At 51.2% G+C, this 18,899-nt stretch overlaps 7 protein-coding genes across 7 annotated transcripts; 3 read left to right on the top strand and 4 right to left on the bottom strand.

Annotated features, from left to right (window-relative positions):
• The first annotated feature begins 369 nt into the window (after positions 1 to 369).
• Positions 370 to 2,453, top strand: BGZ61DRAFT_505372 (putative sugar transporter). Its single transcript, XM_046251830.1, has 2 exons — positions 370 to 873; positions 939 to 2,453. The coding sequence occupies exons 1-2, from the start codon at positions 641 to 643 to the stop codon at positions 2,287 to 2,289; spliced, it is 1,584 nt and encodes a 527-aa protein (XP_046106227.1). The 5' UTR covers positions 370 to 640; the 3' UTR covers positions 2,290 to 2,453.
• Positions 2,454 to 2,620: 167 nt separating this feature from the next.
• Positions 2,621 to 5,923, bottom strand: BGZ61DRAFT_388011 (glycosyl hydrolases family 2, TIM barrel domain-containing protein). The gene is made up of 2 exons (XM_046242773.1): positions 4,142 to 5,923; positions 2,621 to 4,084 (listed from the first exon to the last, which is right to left on the bottom strand). The coding sequence occupies exons 1-2, from the start codon at positions 5,798 to 5,800 to the stop codon at positions 2,690 to 2,692; spliced, it is 3,054 nt and encodes a 1,017-aa protein (XP_046106226.1). The 5' UTR covers positions 5,801 to 5,923; the 3' UTR covers positions 2,621 to 2,689.
• Positions 5,924 to 6,631: 708 nt separating this feature from the next.
• Positions 6,632 to 8,453, top strand: BGZ61DRAFT_587290 (uncharacterized protein; the record flags this gene model as incomplete). Its single annotated transcript, XM_046256478.1, has 4 exons — positions 6,632 to 6,792; positions 6,847 to 6,961; positions 7,045 to 7,079; positions 7,130 to 8,453. The coding sequence occupies 4 exons, from the start codon at positions 6,632 to 6,634 to the stop codon at positions 8,358 to 8,360; spliced, it is 1,542 nt and encodes a 513-aa protein (XP_046106225.1). The 3' UTR covers positions 8,361 to 8,453.
• A 280-nt stretch (positions 8,454 to 8,733) lies between these two features.
• BGZ61DRAFT_417909 (putative glucokinase) lies at positions 8,734 to 10,621 on the bottom strand. The gene is made up of 2 exons (XM_046243418.1): positions 10,366 to 10,621; positions 8,734 to 10,311 (listed from the first exon to the last, which is right to left on the bottom strand). Exons 1-2 carry the CDS (start codon positions 10,484 to 10,486, stop codon positions 8,771 to 8,773), a joined length of 1,662 nt encoding a protein of 553 aa, XP_046106224.1. The 5' UTR covers positions 10,487 to 10,621; the 3' UTR covers positions 8,734 to 8,770.
• A 597-nt stretch (positions 10,622 to 11,218) lies between these two features.
• On the top strand, positions 11,219 to 13,122 carry BGZ61DRAFT_349752 (fungal transcriptional regulatory protein; the record flags this gene model as incomplete). The annotated part of the gene is made up of 4 exons (XM_046240170.1): positions 11,219 to 11,312; positions 11,367 to 11,769; positions 11,820 to 12,793; positions 12,857 to 13,122. The coding sequence occupies 4 exons, from the start codon at positions 11,219 to 11,221 to the stop codon at positions 13,120 to 13,122; spliced, it is 1,737 nt and encodes a 578-aa protein (XP_046106223.1).
• A 76-nt stretch (positions 13,123 to 13,198) lies between these two features.
• BGZ61DRAFT_348454 (glucosamine-6-phosphate isomerase) lies at positions 13,199 to 14,256 on the bottom strand (the record flags this gene model as incomplete). Its single annotated transcript, XM_046240062.1, has 3 exons — positions 13,199 to 13,387; positions 13,446 to 14,140; positions 14,193 to 14,256. The coding sequence occupies 3 exons, from the start codon at positions 14,254 to 14,256 to the stop codon at positions 13,199 to 13,201; spliced, it is 948 nt and encodes a 315-aa protein (XP_046106222.1).
• Positions 14,257 to 16,624: 2,368 nt separating this feature from the next.
• BGZ61DRAFT_492983 (uncharacterized protein) lies at positions 16,625 to 18,071 on the bottom strand (the record flags this gene model as incomplete). Its single annotated transcript, XM_046250595.1, has 6 exons — positions 16,625 to 16,809; positions 16,879 to 17,126; positions 17,179 to 17,573; positions 17,644 to 17,711; positions 17,765 to 17,801; positions 17,862 to 18,071. 6 exons carry the CDS (start codon positions 18,069 to 18,071, stop codon positions 16,625 to 16,627), a joined length of 1,143 nt encoding a protein of 380 aa, XP_046106221.1.
• Between the last annotated feature and the right edge of the window lie 828 nt (positions 18,072 to 18,899).

Raw genomic sequence — 18,899 nt, 5'->3', positions numbered from 1 at the left:
ACTTGGGCTGTCTACTGTGGGCATACCAACTGACAAATTTCGTAGCTTTACCTTGTAAAATTCCCTGCTCATGAAACCTCCACTTGCAAGAAATTCCCTATTTCGGCGGCTGTTATCTCAAACCGCTGCCGCTCCCGCTGCCGCTACACGATCAGAAAAACCGGTACCATGGCTGTGGACTGACTCAGAACCACATCATGGTGGGATTCGATATCCAGCCAGGTGACCTCAACCGCCCAATCAGTATCATTGCCATCAGCTTGCGAACCCGCCCCTTGCACTAATGAATGGAGCCGCGACCGACTCCGGCTCAACTTAGCGTCGGGTATTTATCCTCCCCTGACGACAGCCTCTCCTCTGGCGTATACGAGAGGCCCGGCGCTTTTGCCGGTGGCGTGGCCCGATACTGGGCTTCACCGGCCGATGATGGCCGGGTCGTCACACGCGACATCGCAACCCACCTCCACAACCCGATAAGCCAGGTTTCCCCAGCATCTTGGGTGGGTCGCCTGGCGAACTGGAGAGCCGTCAGCAGTTCTTATGATCTTAATATCCCGGCAATAGCGTCGCTTGCTGCAGTTCGTCGATCACCGTTCACCCTCACTCCTCAGCTTCGCCTTGCTGACGTTGACGCAACACAATGGCTTCTCCCAGCGCTGAACGACCCGTCACGGTCGCTGGGGCCCTCGGTCCCAATGATGGCGCCTTTTCGTGGCTCAGGAATCCCGGCATCGTCAAGCTGAACCTGATCCTTATCCTGCCTCTCATCTCCAGCTATGCCACTGGATATGATAGCTCGATGATGAACGGGTTGCAGTCGTTAGATACCTGGAAAAACTTCTTCAACGACCCTAGCGCCTCGGATCTTGGTCTGTGAGTACTTGGCCTCTTCACATTATTTATCGCAGCAATTGGCTCACTGACACGCCTCTCTCTAGCCTCAATGCCATTCAGAATGTTGGCCAGCTCGTCGCCCTTCCCTTCTGCGCCCTCGCATGCGACAGGTTCGGCCGTCGACCCGCCCTCGTCTTCAGCGCCTTTATCCTCCTCATCGGAGTTGTCATCCAGGCTGCTGCCCAAAACACCGGCATGTTCATCGCCGCTCGCGGCATCTTGGGTCTCGGCCTTGCCCTCAACATCACCGCCGCGCCTCTGCTGCTTCTCGAGCTGGCCTACCCGCGCCAGCAGGGTCCCCTTGTCGGCTTCTACAACAGTCTCTGGAGTCTGGGTGGCCTCAGCGCTGCCTGGATTACCTTTGGAACCTTCCGCATCAGCAACGACTGGGCGTGGCGTATTCCCTCTCTGCTTCAGGGCCTGTCCAGCGTCATCCAGATTATGCTGTGCTGGCTTGTCGAGGAGTCTCCACGCTGGCTCATCTCCAAGGAGCGAGACGCCGAGGCCCGAAAGCTCATTACCAAGTACCATGCCAATGGTGATGACTCTGACCCTTTGGTCACCCTCGAGATGGAGGAGATCCGCACCGCGCTGATTCTCGAGGCCGAGGCCAGCAAGACAACCTCCTACCTGTCTTTCTTCCAGACCAAGGGCAACCTCCACCGTTTCTTCATCATCTTGTCTGTCGGCTTCTTTAGCCAGTGGTCGGGTAACGGCTTGATTTCGTACTATTTGAGCCTGATCCTCACATCCATCGGCTACAAGTCTCAAGAAACACAGACGCTTATCAACGCGCTCCTCACTATCTGGAGCATGGTCTGGAGTATCTTCTTCTCCACCATCATCAACCGTTTTGGCCGTCGCACACTATTCATGATCTCTACTGCCGGCCTCTTCATTGTGTACGTCATTTGGACAGCACTTCAGGCCACGTATGACAAACAGGTAGCACGCGATGGCACTGGCGACAAGGGTCTTGCCAAGGGCGTCCTAGCCATGATCTTCCTCTACAACTTCTTCTTCAGCATCGGCTGGACACCCCTGCAGGTCACCTATGTCATCGAAATCCTACCATTCAACTTGCGTGCTCGCGGTCTCGTATTATACAACCTGTTCGTTGCCCTGGCGCTCATCTTCAACCAGTACGCAAACCCTGTGGGCGTGACCAACAGCGGATGGAAATACTACATCACATACGACGTGTGGCTGGTATTCGAGATGATTGTGATTTATTTCCTGTTCGTCGAGACCGGAAACCTTAGCTTGGAGGAGACAGCCGCCGTTTTGGACGGGGATGAATATCAGGACAAGCTGGCCGAAGAAACGGCCATGCACGCTGAGAAGTCGATGCACAAAGATGATGCGACTCCCAGAGAGACTATCTCGAAGATTTGATGGGTTGGTGGTTAGAATGCGATGATTTAGTTCTCAGGATGGGATATATACGGCCGAGAATCGTTCAGATTTTAGTTAATATTTTATTAGATGTCGCCTACTTGCATGACTCTAAGCAAGGGTTTCTTGATTTATAGCTCATAATATGATATTTTAACTTGAAATTTCCAATGAACTATTTTCCTCCCTTGATGTAATTACATGGCTACTGGGATTGGCTTCTTACTACACTTCGTTTCTGTTGTCACGTCTGCACAAGCATAATTACTAGCCACTACTGCTAGTAGATAATGGTCAACAAGGAGGGACATTTTCAAATCTACCCAAAGAATTCAAATCATAAAATCATCATATTCCATTTCAATCTCCACAATATCCCTTTTTATCGCCATCAACCGGCTTAATCTAGCAAAACTTCCACCTCAAAGTCCTCCACCTTCAGCGCATACTTGGCCAAGGTGGGTGGTCCGCAAGAGCCAGTGCCCAGGCCGTGATGCTTCCAATCCAGCCGCACAATGGTATCCTCCCTCTTTCGCTTATGCAACTCATATGGATGCGTGCACTCGTCGAGATCCTTGCCCGTGTAGTGCATGGCTGAGAACGACGCGCCCTCCAAATCGCCAAACCGTGCGCGGAGAATACGCTGCGGGTTGGCGCCAGAGCCGTTAAACTGCACCCATCGCGTGTCGGTTCGGTTTCCTCCTTCCTGGGGGAACTCGTAGTCGACGAACAGGTCATCGACGGTTGAACTCCAGTTTCCGAAGCTCTGGCTGAGCTTCTTGTCTCTGTAGCTCTCGCCAGGACCACGGCCGAACCAAGACACTTCCGCGACGTCGGTGAGACCAATTGTGACGCCCAGACGAGGGAAGAATGTAGGGGGATTGGGCCCGTGAGGAGAACCCTTGATTTTCAGGGCCATGGTCTCGCCGGAGATGGTGAAGGTCCAAGTGACATCTACGCCCCAGACCAGCACAGGCGGCGCAACTCGAGCCTTGACCTTGACTTGCACGCCGGCGTCAGTCTGATGCCACTTCACCTCGCGGGTGTCGTGCCTAAGTTGATGGACACGCTTGGCGATCCAGTCCTTGGCGTGGATCTCGCGGTCGTTGTCCGTCAGGGCACGGTAGAAGTCAATTTCCAGGGGTTGGCTCATTTGCTCTTTGCCAGCTCGTTTCCAGCTGTCCAAGCGGCCGCGCGCGAGGTCGAAGTTCCAAACCGATGAGCCAGACTCAGAGGTGATCGAAAGGGTGGAGGGCGAGGGCTGCTCAATCTTGGGCCTCGAAGCTGGCTTCTCGCTAGAGAGGAGGGTGGCTAGGGAGGTGGGCTTGGTGAGTTGCAGCTCGCCGAAAGCGACTTGGTGGTTAGCCGGAGCCCAAGGAGTGGCATCCTTTATGCGGAAGCTAATCTTGAGGTAGGCTTCTCCTTCAAGGTCCTTGGGGATGGCGGCATCCAGATTATCAATGGTGACCCTAGCTTTGGTATGGGGTTTGATGCCTGCGGGAATAGAAATCTCGCCACCTGGAATCTTGACTCCGTCGCCCACAATCTCCCAGGAGCAGACAAGGTGATCGAGCGAGATGAAGTCGTAGCGGTTGATGATGGTGACTTTGTCGCCATCAAGAGCCAATGTCTGAACAGGTTCGATGGCCTTGGCGTACTCAATCAAGCCGGGCGTTGGGGTGTGGTCGGAAAACACACAGCCATCCATGATGAAGTTGTAGTCGTTGGGGATATCGCCAAAGTCTCCCCCGTAACCCATAAACTCCTCGTCATCCTCGGTCTTTGTCCTTAGGCCCTATTGTAATCCCAGGTTAGAAGAGTCGCCAGTAGTGGTCAACAATGGCAAACTTACGTGGTTGCACCACTCCCAAATGAAGCCGCCCATCAGACGGGGATACTTGTAAAACGCGTCGACGTATTCCTTGATGGCGCCGGGGCCATTGCCCATGGCGTGAACGAATTCGCATAGAACCAGTGGTTTCTTTCTCTCTTCGCAGACACCCAGAGCCATTTGAATAACAGTCTCGACTGGTGGGTACATACGGCTGTACACATCGGAGGTCTTGGCTTCCTTATCTCCCTCATAGTGAATCAAACGGGATGTGTCAATCTTCCGAATGGCATCGTACATGGCTTGGTGATTGCGGCCGTAGAAGGCCTCATTGCCAAGAGACCACATGAAGACGCAAGCGTGGTTCTTGTCGCGCTGGACCATCTGCACTGCGCGATCGATGTAGGATGCTTCCCAATCGGGGTTGTCAGAAGTGTAGCTTGCCCAGTCATTACCATTAGCCAGTTCAAAGCCGTGGCATTCAAGGTCAGCCTCATCGAGGATCCAGAGACCCAGCTCGTCAGCGAGATCGTAGAGCCGGAAGTCGTTGATTTGATGGCTCATGCGGATGCTGTTGAGATTGTGACTCTTCATCAGGAGAAGGTCGTGCTTGAGAAACTCTAGTGGGACGGCGCGTCCAGAGTCAGGGTGGTGTTCATGGCGGTTGGCACCGCGCAGCTTGATTGGGTTGCCATTAACATGGAAGATGCCGTCGACTAGAGCCGTCTGCTTGAATCCAATACGTTGGGAGATGACGCTGCCGAAGTCGATGACAAGCTCGTAGAGGTATGGCGTCTCAGCCGTCCACTTGCTCGGGCTCTTGACGGGTATTTCGAAAACATGGACCTTGTTGGCCTTAAAGTCTTTCGAGACCTTGGCAATTTCCTTTCCACCATCGAGCAGCTTAATCTCCACTGGAGAGTTAGCGCTCATCTCGACCTTGACTTTTAGGGTCGCATCCCGATAGTGCTTGTCGAAGGTGGTCTCAACCTGGAAGTCTGTGGGATGCACCTTGGGGAAAGAATGCAAGAAGACATCGCGGAAGATGCCAGACATCCACCACTGGTCTTGGTCCTCAATGTAACTGCCGTTGCACCACTGGTAGACCTCGACGGCCAGGGTGTTGTCGGCATCAACATTGACATATTCAGTGACGTCCCATTCGCTAGGGTTTCTCGATCCCTGCGAATAGCCGACTTCCTTGCCGTTAATCCAGAGGGTAAAGGCGGAGTCAACACCTTCAAAGCGTAGCCTCAACTGGGCGTTGTCTGCGAAAGCCTTGCTAACATGGAATTTGGTAATGTATCTGCCGCACTGGTTGTCCTCCTGGGGCACAAAGGGCGGGTTGACCGGCCAAGGATACTCGACATTGGAGTAGTGCGGCTTTCCGTAGCCCTGGAGCTGCCACATGCCGGGGACTTGGACATCAGCAAAAGCTGCAGCGTTGTAGCCATGGCGGAAGAAGTCAGCCGGTCCCTCCAGGGGTGTCTTGGAGAAGTGGAACTTCCATGACCCAGACAGGCATTGCACCCTGGCTCGGCTGGAGTCACGGGTGAGTGCGGAAGACTCGTCGTCATAGACGAAGAAGTGGGGACGCGGGGTCAACGTGTTGCGGTGGATGACCTCGAGGTTCTGCCAGTCTGGCACTTTGGGAGGATAGACATGAGCTTGGGCAGCCATGATGGCGATTGGGCTGAGGATTGCAACTCCGGGTGGCGGATGGGGAGTTGATCGATAAGGTGTTTGTCCAGCCCGGAAGACACTGGACTCTCTTCCTCGTAATACAGCGATAGATACAGCCAGAGCGGAATGATAGGAGAAGAACTATAGAGGGTCTGGACCCTGTGCGGCCCAGCCTTTTCATCACCTCGTTGCTGTGTTGCGGGGCCATGCAGCTAACGTCATGTGCAGCGCCATCGAACCAGATAGGTGCGGCAAAGACCGGTCAACTCCGGAGGGATCGCCGGTGGTATGTTCAAGCGTCTTCAAGCGTCTTCAAGCGTGAGCCGGCATCGGCACCGGACCCGAATGAGAGCGGCAGATTGCCAATTTGGGCAGATGATGGCCATGGCCAAGCGTCCACCTATCGGAAGCTATAGTCGAAGCTGGAACCGGAAGGGAATAGTCCAGGAACCATTGAGGGGAAGCAGTCCGTCTATAATTCACCACTTTCCGGTGCCTCTGTGTTGCCATTTTCCCCAGATTCCAGGTTCAAGACTCATATCCAAGCACTGTATTACAGGCAAGAAACGGAGATATTTGGCCGAGAACAAGGGAATCAGAAACACCAAACATGCGCTTGTCCAAGGTCGTCATGGCCGCGTTGGCTGCAGCCCCCACCACTGCGAAGCTGTCCAATGGTAAGTCCTCCTTGGTTGCTTTCCCCTCATATTCCAGTGTCACCATTCTCCGTGATACTCGATACTCACTGGCTGGTGGCCCTGTGGAGCTTGTAACTGATTGACTGACTGCAAAACCTTCCCAGCCGCCCAAAGTCTGTTTGACTATTCCATGCAGGTGGGAGACTCGCGGTGGGATGATTCGTATAAGTTGATCAATTATCCCGATAACGGCCCTTGGTCTGTTCGATTTACTGCATGGTACACGGCCGGCTTGCTCCATCGCAACAAGGGTAACGATGTGGCCAATGCAAAGAAGGCTATTGATATGATGTAAGATTGATCATATTTATGAATGTGCCGGCGTTTATAATTAACACTTTACAGCCTGCAATGCCAGATGAATGAGATTTACGACTCGGCGTGGTATGGCACTTTCAAGTTGTCTCCAGACGAGCCTTACCCGACGCCTGATTCACCCCTCTACCCCCCCTCCATCTATGTGAGTCATTGCCAAACCCTATGAGTCTACACATATACACTATGGCGGATTCTCTATGTAGTCTTCATACTGACTGCTCTAAGGGGACATATGACCCGAACTGGAGAGAGTTTGTTGGGTAAGTCACCATTCACACGACTAATTTGCTACCCACTAACACCACCACAGGACTCAACTCGTCCAAGTCGTCGAGGAGTTCGGTGACCTTCTCGGCAAGCAGCTCGTCACCCGCATCGAAGATGCTCTCGAAGCCGCAGCTGTCGGCGCCATGCGCCGCAACGGCACTTTCCCCGAGGACGACAACCTCACCATCGCGTACGCCAACCCGGCCCTCATGCGCGCCTGGTTCGTCGGCTGGATAGGCGAGCGCCGCAACAACGAGACCTTCACCAAGTTCGCCAACCAGCAGGGCGACCTTATCCTGAAGCTCTTCAAGTCCACCGGCGACGATGTGCTCTCGGAGTACAACGCTCCCACCTACTATGGCATGGACGCCTGGGCGCTCGCCGGCAACATCAAGTACGGCCCCAAGAAGGCCACCATGACCAAGAATGCCGAGTTCATCATGACGGAGCTGTGGAAGGATATTGCCGATCACTGGAACCCCTACCTTGGAAACATGGCCGGCCCCTACGACCGCGCCTACACCAGAGACTTGACCACTCACTCAGCCGTCATCTCCATGTTCTGGTGGGGTCTCTATGGCTACGAGTATGGTCCTCACCTGTACAAGGGTGAGCTTGATCTTCTCTACGATATTGCCCAGGGTGCCGCGGTCGCACTCATCATGGACACCACCTCCAAGTTCATCTCCAAGGACACCGCCAATGCTCTCAAGGCCAAGGGATCATGGAAGGGTCAGCGCCTCATCACTAAGACTATCCCCGACGCACTCGGAAAAGATGCCGACACCCGTACCGCCACCTCTTGGATCTCCTCCCCGCTGATGATCGGCGCTGAGCAGGTCGCCGAAGACAAGAACCGTGGCAATCAGTTCGTCCCAGCTATCGTGCACTGGGCTGGCGAGCTGACTCACAAGCCGTTCCCTTATAATACTTTCTTCTCGCTGTACCCATCTGCATCCACCATCGACGCAGTCGCTGGAAAGAACAGCCTTACCATTTCGTACCCCAACACTACTCAGGACGGCACCGACATCTTCACCTACGCTCTGTCCAACGTTCCTCCCAGCTGGACTCTCGGTGGCAAGCATGTCATTGATGGATTTGAGAGCCTGCCTTGCCTAAAGGTGACTGTGGATGCTCCCGGCCTAGAGAAGCAACCCGTCACATACGGGTCGCAACTGAGGGATCACTTGTACTACAACATCTCGTACGCGGTTCCTGCGGGCTTTGAGGGCGTGCCCAAGATGGAGTTCAAGTTCAAGTACACTTGCTAAGCGAGAGGCGGAAAACGAACTAAGTGTGTATTCGATTCTTTGGGAAGAGGAGTTTTAGTCTATGTAATTCTTAGGACCGTATATATGGCGGAGTATGTCGAGGGATATTTTGAGAAATCTGACACTTATTAAATCATGAAACCACCTTCCATATCACATCGCGGTCATACCTAATGTACTCAAACTCAGGGTGAGTAGTTACTCGGGCATTCCATGATATACACTATACACTTCACCTGCGTTGGTGAATTTTCCTGTATCTTGTTTTCAATCCATTGCTGTTGGATGTTTTAAATCACCGATTTTTCCAACCTCGATCTAAATTGAATTTATTTTTCTTTGAAACTCATCGCCCACATCATTCATGTCTATTCTGGGAATGTGTGATGCATATCTATAGTAAAATGCTGTTATTCTATCGACTGTGCTATCAACGCCGCTCCAACACCAGACCCATCTCTCGCAAGTCCCATGGTGATTCTCTTCTCTCCCTCAACTCCGATTTCTGGTATGTCCCGGAGCGCTCCTCTGATGTCCTCCTCGAACGTTGGGTAAAACTCAAAGAGTGACCCGTCTACTCCGATATCGATGGTGGGCTCCTGTAAAATTTTCGAATCTGTGAGCTCTGACGCTGAAATGGATTTCGATGGATTTTTGCGCCTCAGGCCCATTCGTCTCATTAGTTTCCGCAAGAGATGGTTGATGAAGTGCCAAACATTTGCCGCGGTGTCAGTCGGACGACCAACATCATCCCTCTTCTCCCTATGTGTTGTCTCCACTGCTTTTGGTGTTGAGAGTGTGGATATTGACCGAGTGCTCGCGGATTTCAATCGTCCGGATTGAATAATGATGGCTGCAATGGCTGCTCCAGCTAGCCGTGAAGCCCGACGTGCGATGGATGCGGCAATCAAGTGGAATGCGCGAGCATCTTTCCATGAGACATTTTGGGCTGTCAAAGTGTTCGAAATGTGGCGTATTGCATCATTCAGAGACTCACTAGAATCCTGGGCTAGGAGTGTGAGGAATGAACTGTCAACCGCATATGGTCTTGTTAGAGGGGATTCTTCGTCGACTGTCATGTCCAAGAGCTTGGCCTCCATCAACTGGCAGATGACCAACCGCAATAGTTCGCCCAAATACAACCCCGATATCCGCTTCTCAAGCATCTGGCTCTTTTTGTTTGCTGAGTTCTCGTCCAGTAGATTGTCGTACAATGTTGTAGGCAACACCTCCATTTCCTCGTCAAATGCACCCCATTCCGTGTTGATGATCATGATGCTCTCGGGGCCATGATCTTTGAACTCGGGTCGGTTTTGAAGCTTCGGCACATTTGAAAGCCTCTCAACGTAGGCCGCATTGGTCCCAGTTCCAAATATAGCGCCAATTAGGGTGTTGCAGTCGCCTGTTGAGGTGTACGATCTTGCCATCAGAGTACCAACGCTATCGCTAGCAAGGGCTGAGACATGTACTGATAGGGACAGCTTGTCAATGGCAGTCTGTAGCATTTCGCAGGGGTCCCTGCCTAGGGCATCTGGAATGTCCCATCCCTTGTCCCATTGTATCATGGTTCCCCGCGAGAGCGACTCGTTCTCGTAGGTGAAGCTGAAGGTAAATCCAAGCTTTAACTGGGTGTCCCTGTTTACTTGCTGTCCACCAATTTTCAGATGCTCGATAGGTTCAACTTCGTGCTGGTCCTTGAGGAAATCTCGGATTCTCTCCGCGACAAAGTTGAACAGAGGTTTGTGGCTGGAATTGACCATCAGCTCTCTCGGTATGGAGTGCTTGGACTGGACCAATGTGTAGGTAGAATCACCGTGCAAGTTGACTGAACAAACCCTGCAATTGGTACCGCCTAGGTCAACAGCTAGAAAGAGACCCTTCTCGGCACCGCTTGGCATTGTCGTAACGAAAGACGGCATTTGAGTTGCGCCATCACGCTGAAGTCCATCCTCTGTAGCATCGTTAGGACTTATCATCAAGCAGGATAAGGGAAGGTAGGACATACTCATGTGCTGGACAAAATGTCTTGCTATCTTTGAAACATCTTCGGGGCTTAGCTCAAACTCCCCAACAATCTGCTTAGCCCGGGCAAGCAAGCCATCAGGGCTGGAGGTGGCTTGTGACATCACCGGCGGGAGCTTTGGGAGGTGTGGAGCCAACGGGGAGGGAGGAACATCATGCGACTGACGAACAGCGCCCGTCCTGGGAGGACAAGAGGAAAATAGGCGGAAGCAATGCCATTAGAACAGACGAGTGGCAACAACAAAGCCGGTGAACCCGGAGACCAAGGTCACATTGGCGGAGTTTGAATCTGGTTTAGCCTCTGGGAGGCCGATAAGCTGCTTTGGGAGACGGAGGTTCGGCAATTATACCGGGTTTGCCGTACATCGCCGGTGTAAGGTGGGCCGGAGAATACTAGTGCATACAACGATCCTGTCATGGGACATTATATGCCCGCGGAGATGGCGTGGAAAATGACCAGAATATGACGGCTAAATAGAAGCGATGAATTGGTATTAGATAGGCCTAGTTGTTAGTTGGGAGCTCCAAGATACCAGGGGTATAATGCGGAGAAATCAGGGGAATGAATAGCTTCAAATGTGGAGAGTGGATCAAAGATTCCTGGTGGTTTACACTAACGGCTACTGATAATGGTGTCTGATTGCTGGCGTCTTCTTCCTCAATGTTCCATGCGTAAATCTAGCGATAACGGATCTTTATTATCCGCAATAACCAGTCCATGGTGTGGCACTCACTGTAAAGCTAGAGCTCACCCACACCTTCTCTCATCCTCTCTGCATCCTACCGGCAATCACCGGACCGTACCTCAACCACCCCATTCTACCTCCTCTGCGGTCATGTCTCCAAACGGTCAGACCATCGTGGCTCGTCATGCAGGAGAACCTGCAGCACCCGCAGAGCCGGCGGAGCCCAAGGCTCGCAAAGCTTGCAGTGGGTTTCCGAAGCTTGAAATCTGGTCTGAGTGTGCTAATTGGTTGGTCACAGTTAATTGCCGAAGGCAGAAGATGAAATGTAGAATAGACAGCGGGAACATATGTCGGAGATGCAGGCGTTCTGGCAACCCTTGCATTTTTGTACCTCGGTCCAATGCTTCTGTCCCGTTTATCCCAGGGTCTCTGCCCCTGACTGACCCGACTCACATCGAATTCAACAGTGAGATATTGCGAAGACTTCAGTCGATTGAAGAATACATAGGTCTTTCCAGATCGAAGCCCAACGAGGCGGAAGCAGGCGATGAGATAGACATGAATGGAGAAGATGAGCTACAAGAAGAAGACAGTTCTTTGAATTCTCTATGGGAAGCCGTCCGATGCCTTGAAAGGATAAGTCCCAGCTCCATTGATGCTTTGATATGGCGGAGGAGTACCATCAAGCACCTCTGGCAGATGTATGTAACCTTGAGCAGAGCGCAGTTTCTCTCCGCTAACACAACTCCAGCTTCAATGAAAAGACACCAGGACTCCACTTTCTTCCAAGCAAACAACGGTTTTCTGCCCCTCGGCCACTGCTTCTGGCTTCTATTCTATACTGCTCAAGTACTCGTGGAACTACTGAAGTAGCTGAGCTAGCACCGCATTATTTCAACGTACTCTGTAATGCCATCGCGCAACTGAGTATTCCGAATAGCGAAATTGGACACTCTCCAGACGATCCAGGCTCAGTGGAAGAATGGGCATTTCAAACCGTGTTAGCCATCATTTTGGCTGGGCTCTTGACCGAGGGCAGCGTCCGGGAGACGGGTATTTGGATCTCTGTCGCGCATCGTTTAATCCTTGAGAATTGTCCACCACACATTGATGAGAGGTCTAGGGATTGGCGGAAGCTTTTTACTGGCGTTCAAATTGTTGATCTAGAGCATGCCTCTCTTCACATGGCTGCTCCTGTCATTCCACGGGAGCCGCCCCTCCCATCGCTCACCATATCACACAGGGATCAACTCTACCGGCTATCTCGAATGATGCACACCGGCCTGACTCACTTCACTGGGCGCGGCTTGCCAACCATTTGGTCATGTTTTACGGGTAGCCCCTCAGAAACTACCTGGTCAGCGTATCCATTCAGTCCTGTCGATGCAGCTGTCATCCGCGACTGGGCTAGACAGCTTGACGACTGGCTCGTAGAGTTTAGCAAGGAAGTTGATGACAGTGAGCAGGACCGCCAGTCAGTCTTTCGTCAGTATGTGTTGCACCGACTGCTCGTTTTGTCCATCTACCATCCTGCCAGGGGATGCAACCTCCACTCTAATAGCATCACGCCCAAGGAGCAATACGAACTCCTACTTTCAGCACGTGCGACTCTCAAGCTCCACTTAAACGACAAGGCGATTTGGTCCAATTGGGATCTCGTCATGATCACATGGGCCGCTCTTATTGTGATACAGGGTGTGGAAGGTGGCAACGGAGAAGCAGATGGTGAGTCAAACAAATCCATATCTATTTATGTTACATCGTCGATTATGTACTCATTGCTGTCAGACCTTGGAAATATCCGCATTCACCTTGACTTCCTGAGGCAGACGAATGAGCCAAAGCCAAGCTTACACGATAAGCTGGCCACGCGGCTTGAGCAGAGCCTGCAGGGCATGCAAACCCCAAGCCCCACGGCACTGCATGATCCCATGAGTCTTCCTGTGATAAGCCCAGATCTGGACTACTCATGGCAGATCTTCAACCAGGCCAGCCTGGACCAGGTGACGTTTGGGATCTGGCCGGAAACGACGGATATACAACCCATACAATGAGAATAGTGCCAAAAGATGCAATCCTGACTGTCTCGAGTTCTATCTAAATCTATATCTCCTTACCAAGTTTCATGCTTCAATGGAACGGTGCAATTCGTGACGACATGCTATCCGGTGACAGCTCTCCATCATCCAGAGCATCTCTCTCCAGCGCAAATTTGGACTGGGGTGTTTGAGGTGGCGACACCAGCGATGATGTTCTCAGTCGCTTCAGGTCCCGCATCCCCTGAGTCTCCTTCGCCGGAGGCTCAATACTTTTAAAGTACTATGACCGAGTTAGCGCATGCAGTTCCAGCATAAACATCTTGGAAAGAGACTCATACCCGCACAGTCTTGACCTGCAACTCCAGAGTAGCATCCTCATCCACGACGATCATGCTATATGGATGCATTTGCAAACACGAGAGGGTGTACATGTGGCTCACTCCCTCTTCAATCGACTTCTTGACAGCGAGGGCCTTGCCTACGCCTGTCGCGATGATGACCACTTCCCTAGCGTCCATAACCGTCTGTACACCAACCGTGAGGGCCATCCTGGGAACCTGGTCCATATTTCCTCCAAAGAACCGGGCATTCGCCAGCACCGTATCGTATGCAAGCGTCTTGACCCTAGTCCTGCTCACCAAGCTCGAGCCTGGCTCGTTGAAGGCAATGTGTCCATCACTGCCCACGCCGCCCAGGAAGAGTGCAATCCCACCCGCAGCCTTTATTCTCTCCTCGTATTTGTCGCATTCTGCCTGAAGATCTCGTGCGTTTCCATCAAGGATGTTCACGTTCTCGAGAGGAATATCCACTTGTGAGAAAAAGTTGGTGTGCATGAAGGAATGGTAAGACTCGGGGTGCGATTGAGGTAGGCCGACATACTCGTCCATGTTGAACGTGACGACATTGCTGAATGAGACTCGGCCATCTCGGCATGCTGTTATAAGGTTGCGGTAGACAGGTAGGGGGCTACTGCCGGTAGGAAGGCCGAGGACGAAGGGCTTGGATGCGGTTGGGGCGAAGGTGTTGATTCGGCCTGGTGATGATGAAATTAGAGGCGAATGGATAGCTAGATTTAAATAGCATACTGATGATGTGGTTGGCGACTTGCAGAGCAGCTGCCTCGGGGTCATCGCGAATGATGAGTCTCATAATGGCGTGAGTTTGATGTTCGGAATGTTGGTGTAGTGTCTTTCACAGTTCTTAGCGTTTGTAGGTGACTTGAGAAGAAGATCCAGAATAGTGCTGAAAGATATCAAATCCCATATTATTTCTTCTCTATGTGCTCCATGACTCTTCTTATCTCACTAGTCGGAACCTCGAACTTACAACGTCTGGCATATCGAGTGATGCCGGCAAAGCAGCCGGAGGTCCCAAACGCCGAGCATACCCGGTCATCGCCGGATCCTCCGATCCCATGCCGGTGCCCTTTAGTATTATGCCATGCTTTATGCTGGCGCTTAGCCTTATTTAGCTACACCCTATCGAGATTTTAATGCAGGAGTCAGGTACAATTTTGTGGCCAAGTTGACGTGAATTGTACCGCTAGTTAGTCTCATGTTACTTTCTGATGCCTGAAGCCAAGGTCAGTTCAGATCTGTAAGTGCTCGTTGCCACAATTCTAGTATTTTAAAAGTTAAATAGCAACATATTAACAATACGAACATGAATTTTCTATTTTTATTTAAAGCCTTACGATCCAGACTGTTCGCTTGTGGGTTGAATGGCGACCAAGTGTCAATCTTCAAGGTATGCCCTTGTACCCTGAAGTTACTACACAGTGGCGAAAATACCGGTTAGTCAGCCAACTACAGTAGAATCAACGCATCTTGGTGAACAATCTGATGGATCTTCATGAATGTGTAGGTTTGAGCCTTAGCGTATCTCAACGGCCATGGTTCAAGAGTTGACTTATGCCAAATTTATTTAGCAATAGCACGACAACGTTTTTGCGAACACTTCTGGACTCCAAGGACAATCCAAGGATGACACTAGATCCAAAGCTAAGAATCTCGCTGGTTCATATGCTACTGGTCTTAGAAGCAAGGACGCGCAATGCTAACGTGCAGTGGCTAATGGAAATATTGAAAGGATTTTCCTTGTTGAGTTAAATAGCAGGAGTTCTATAGGCCTAGATATAGGTAAAATAGCGTATACTGAATAAATAAATAAATGGAAATATTGATAGCAGAACGACGATTGAAACCAAGATTGCAATCTCAGTTTCACTCCCTCAAAGAACGATTTACATACAAAACGATGAAGAAATTGCCAACTCCTTTGTCTCGCATTCAACAATCTTTCATTCTCGTGTATGCGAATCAGATGCCTAAGCACTGAAGTTGGGAGAAAATTCCAACGATTATGACCCCAATGTGATGCAATGTCTTCCAGACCTTTCTCTCCGAAATCTAATAGAAACTTGGGACAACGGCTCTCCACACTTTCTTGCTTTTATTAAAAATTTCAAATGCTCAATATACCAAAAGAAAATATGGTCAGCCCCATACTTGTTTGGTAGGCGCTGTCCACGGAGATCAACGTCGCGTACAATTCCAGAACGAGCTAAACCACCTTCAACGACACTCGGACTACAACTTCAATTACCAGTACACGCTAGCTGTAGTTACGTATCCGAATACTTCTCTTGAAGTTTCTAACATTACCTCTGGCGGTTCTGGGAATGACATCAAAGTTCAAGCTCGGAGTCTCGGTCACGACCTCGCCAATAAAGGCATGTCTAATACATTACTGTTTTTTAACATGTTTGTCAACTCATAGAAGCTCTTGGTGGCAGTAACCGAAATCTCGTGAACGACATGAACAACTTCAAAAAGATCGAGGTTCAAGCCAGCAACGGCATAGCTATTGTCGGGCCCGGAAATACCCTCAAGACTTTGGTTGAAGGCCTTCACACAGAGGAAGCGCGATTCATGTTATATGGATCCTCTCCATCGGTGGAATTGGCGGCCATACCACGGTTGGCGGCCTCGGCTACCACTCGTATGCATGGGGCGACCGACAAGTGTCCAAAAGGCGTGATTCGAGTACATGTCAGGGGCTTAGATAATCTGACTGGGTTATCTATTGGAGTCAAGTATGCATCTTCCTTCCAACTAGGTAGTTATAGTCAAATTGATAGAGAATGTAATTTTCCCCCAGACCTGAAAAGGGTTTACAGCTGCATCACATAGGTAAGCAGTACAGTAATTCTGGTATTCGTGTCTATCACCAGAACGATATAACATCTCAACGCTTCTGTTCACACTACTGTCTTGCTAGATATTATGTGGAGAGGAACCGTTATGCTTTAATACCAAGAGGTTAGGGTGCCCTACAACATACCCAGAGGGGGACCAGAAGCTCATCGGTAAAAAAAAACACCAACAATAGTATCAACAATATTAGGCTTTAATTCTTTAGTAATTATCGTGATATCTTCAGGCAATGCTTCATCTACTTTATAGTCTCAGAGATAATGTATGCCGTTTAACCAAACGCTAATGATTTCCACATGACTCTACTCCACGCTGGATACCGAACCCAATTTATGGCGAGGCCCTTTCCTGCCACTTGAGACAACCGACACGTGGGTACTTACAACGATACCCCTCTCCTCAATTGAGTTCCTCTTGCTATCCGACCCTTGACTTGAAGCCGCATCTCTTGCTACCACCTTGCAGGTAAGCTCAACCTCGTCGTCCTCTATTATATGGCGTGTCGCGTTATTATGGGTCGGGCTAGAGATCCCGAAGCGGCCTGGACTTCGCATACCATTGGCCACCTGTGTTCCCTTTCTTGATGCGACCGTCTTGTCGCTGATGTAGTATGGGTTGCTTCCTGACCTGTGTGGTCTGTTGAATCGAAAGAGTGGCGCAAACGTGGGAAGGCAGGCCGATACGATGGCAATAGATGGCTCGATACTGGACCATGCCATGGTGGGACCCATCCACCATGTGGCATCTAGTTTTCGAGAGAATTGGTATATGTAATAAATGCGCACAATGCTGGCAATACAAACGCTATTTTAATTAGACGACGGTTAGATGAATAATGTGGATGGTGATAACTCACAAGCCCCCGAGTAACATAATTCCAATGGTTGAAGCCTTCAACTTTTTGCTCAATTGAAGCTCGAGAATCCTCGGAATAGGAACAGTCAGAATCATAATGTCGTTAAGCATGTTGATGATTCCCAAAGCTAGTAAGAAGCTTTTAATATTAATGCATTGACCCTCAGCACCGGCGTACTGGTTCCAATAGAAGCTTATCGGCCGACAAGCCGTGGCCATGATGACCCAAAGGATGACGGGGTAGGAGGTTGCGAGAAAGAAGGCCACCCAGTATAGGATGGAGAACAGGCTCCTCGGTGATGGGCTTGAGTAGAGGAGACGGCGATAAAAGAGGAGGATGCTGATCTTAGTGGCGGTGACAGCCAACCCATAAACGTATCCCTCAGCATAAATAACCTGCGACGGCATCAGCGTCAGACATTGCTCAGCCAGGATAGTGTGGTTGGAGACGCAGCGGTATGCATACCTTGAGAAGATTTAATAGTCGGGGGATATTTGTTGCCCAGACGTGCTCACCGGCACCGTATTGCCCTGCTGTTTGGTGTGAGAAGTTGTCAGAAGGAGGCACAAGATCGGCGTTTACTTACCCAAAACGGTAATGGCCACGGTTCCGCCACAGCAAAACTACCATCAAGGAGGTCAGTCATAGTTCCAACCGGTGGGTAGTTGGTAGACAAAGCTCACAGTACTAAAGATGATGGCATAGTCATCGAACCAAAGCCGGGCCCCTTTCAGTCTGCGCACATACAGCCGCAAGGCCACGGCCGCCACGGCGAGGCCCAGGGAAACACACACGGCGACGTTGTGGTTTACGACCCGACGTTCCTCGAGGTCCAGGCCCTCCGGGGGCTCCCCAAAGGCAGCCAAGATGACGGGGTCGACAGCGATGGCCATTGCGATCAAAGCCAATCCGGGACCGTGATTCGAGAAGACGAAAGCAAGAACCAACAGCGACCAAAAGGTCGGGTCCTGCTGGGAACAAGAATGCGTGCCATTTAAGCAGGCCGTGTTGCTCAGACGTCGATCCACTCTGCTATCATCATCCACTATCGTCCACAGTCCCCTGCTCGACGCCATTCCCGCCCTCCCCTGCAAACGTTGCAACGGCTTCAAAGTCAAATATGCACAGACGTCTCTGACAGCTCGTGGAGAGCCGGCACCTGATGCAAAGCAAAGAGCCGGCGCGGTATGGCCATGTATCAACCCACCCCGTCCAGCCGGATCCGTATCCATGCCAGGGGGGTTGGGACCCCTGAACACTAACATGTCACAGTAGCCGGGCGAGGCGGGACGAATCTGGTAATCTAGTCGGCAGGCGTCACTACTACGTCGCAGACTAGATAAGTATCGTCGTCCAGAATCAGGTTGGATCGTGATAATCGGCTCCAGATAGCTCAACTTTCGTTGCGTCCCCATCCAGTTCTCCATCTGGCTTCGAATCAAAGCGCTTCTTCCGACATATCCGCCTTCTCCAAGCGCCCTGCTCCATACGCACACGAACCAAAAGGCGGTCCACCTACACCCCAGTCTCAAGTGGCTCTCGAGTGGTCCTACGGATCCCTCAATCCCACCAGAGAAATGAAATCAAGCTTTACTGATAGGAACGAGGTCACTCGCCCATAGCCATCGTTCCCATTGCGGCAATGACTTCGCTGGTCTCAGCCGCCGGACACGGGGTGGCCTCACCACTTGAAGAATCGCACGCTCCCACGGGACTGGTCG

The sequence above is a fragment of the Ilyonectria robusta genome (assembly GCF_021365365.1).
Source record: "Ilyonectria robusta strain PMI_751 chromosome Unknown BGZ61scaffold_7, whole genome shotgun sequence".
In the NCBI taxonomy this organism is placed as follows: domain Eukaryota; kingdom Fungi; phylum Ascomycota; class Sordariomycetes; order Hypocreales; family Nectriaceae; genus Ilyonectria; species Ilyonectria robusta.
This window is presented reverse-complemented; position numbering and strand designations above follow the sequence as displayed.

Coding starts and splice junctions, on each gene's coding strand:
- BGZ61DRAFT_417909 (XM_046243418.1), bottom strand. CDS start 10,486: ATGTCACAAGCCACCTCCAGCCCTGATGGCTTGCTTGCCCGGGCTAAG. Junction 10,312..10,365: donor ACATTTTGTCCAGCACATGA/GTATGTCCTACC, acceptor ACGATGCTACAG/AGGATGGACTTCAGCGTGAT.
- BGZ61DRAFT_505372 (XM_046251830.1), top strand. CDS start 641: ATGGCTTCTCCCAGCGCTGAACGACCCGTCACGGTCGCTGGGGCCCTC. Junction 874..938: donor AGCGCCTCGGATCTTGGTCT/GTGAGTACTTGG, acceptor GCCTCTCTCTAG/CCTCAATGCCATTCAGAATG.
- BGZ61DRAFT_388011 (XM_046242773.1), bottom strand. CDS start 5,800: ATGGCTGCCCAAGCTCATGTCTATCCTCCCAAAGTGCCAGACTGGCAG. Junction 4,085..4,141: donor TTTGGGAGTGGTGCAACCAC/GTAAGTTTGCCA, acceptor GGATTACAATAG/GGCCTAAGGACAAAGACCGA.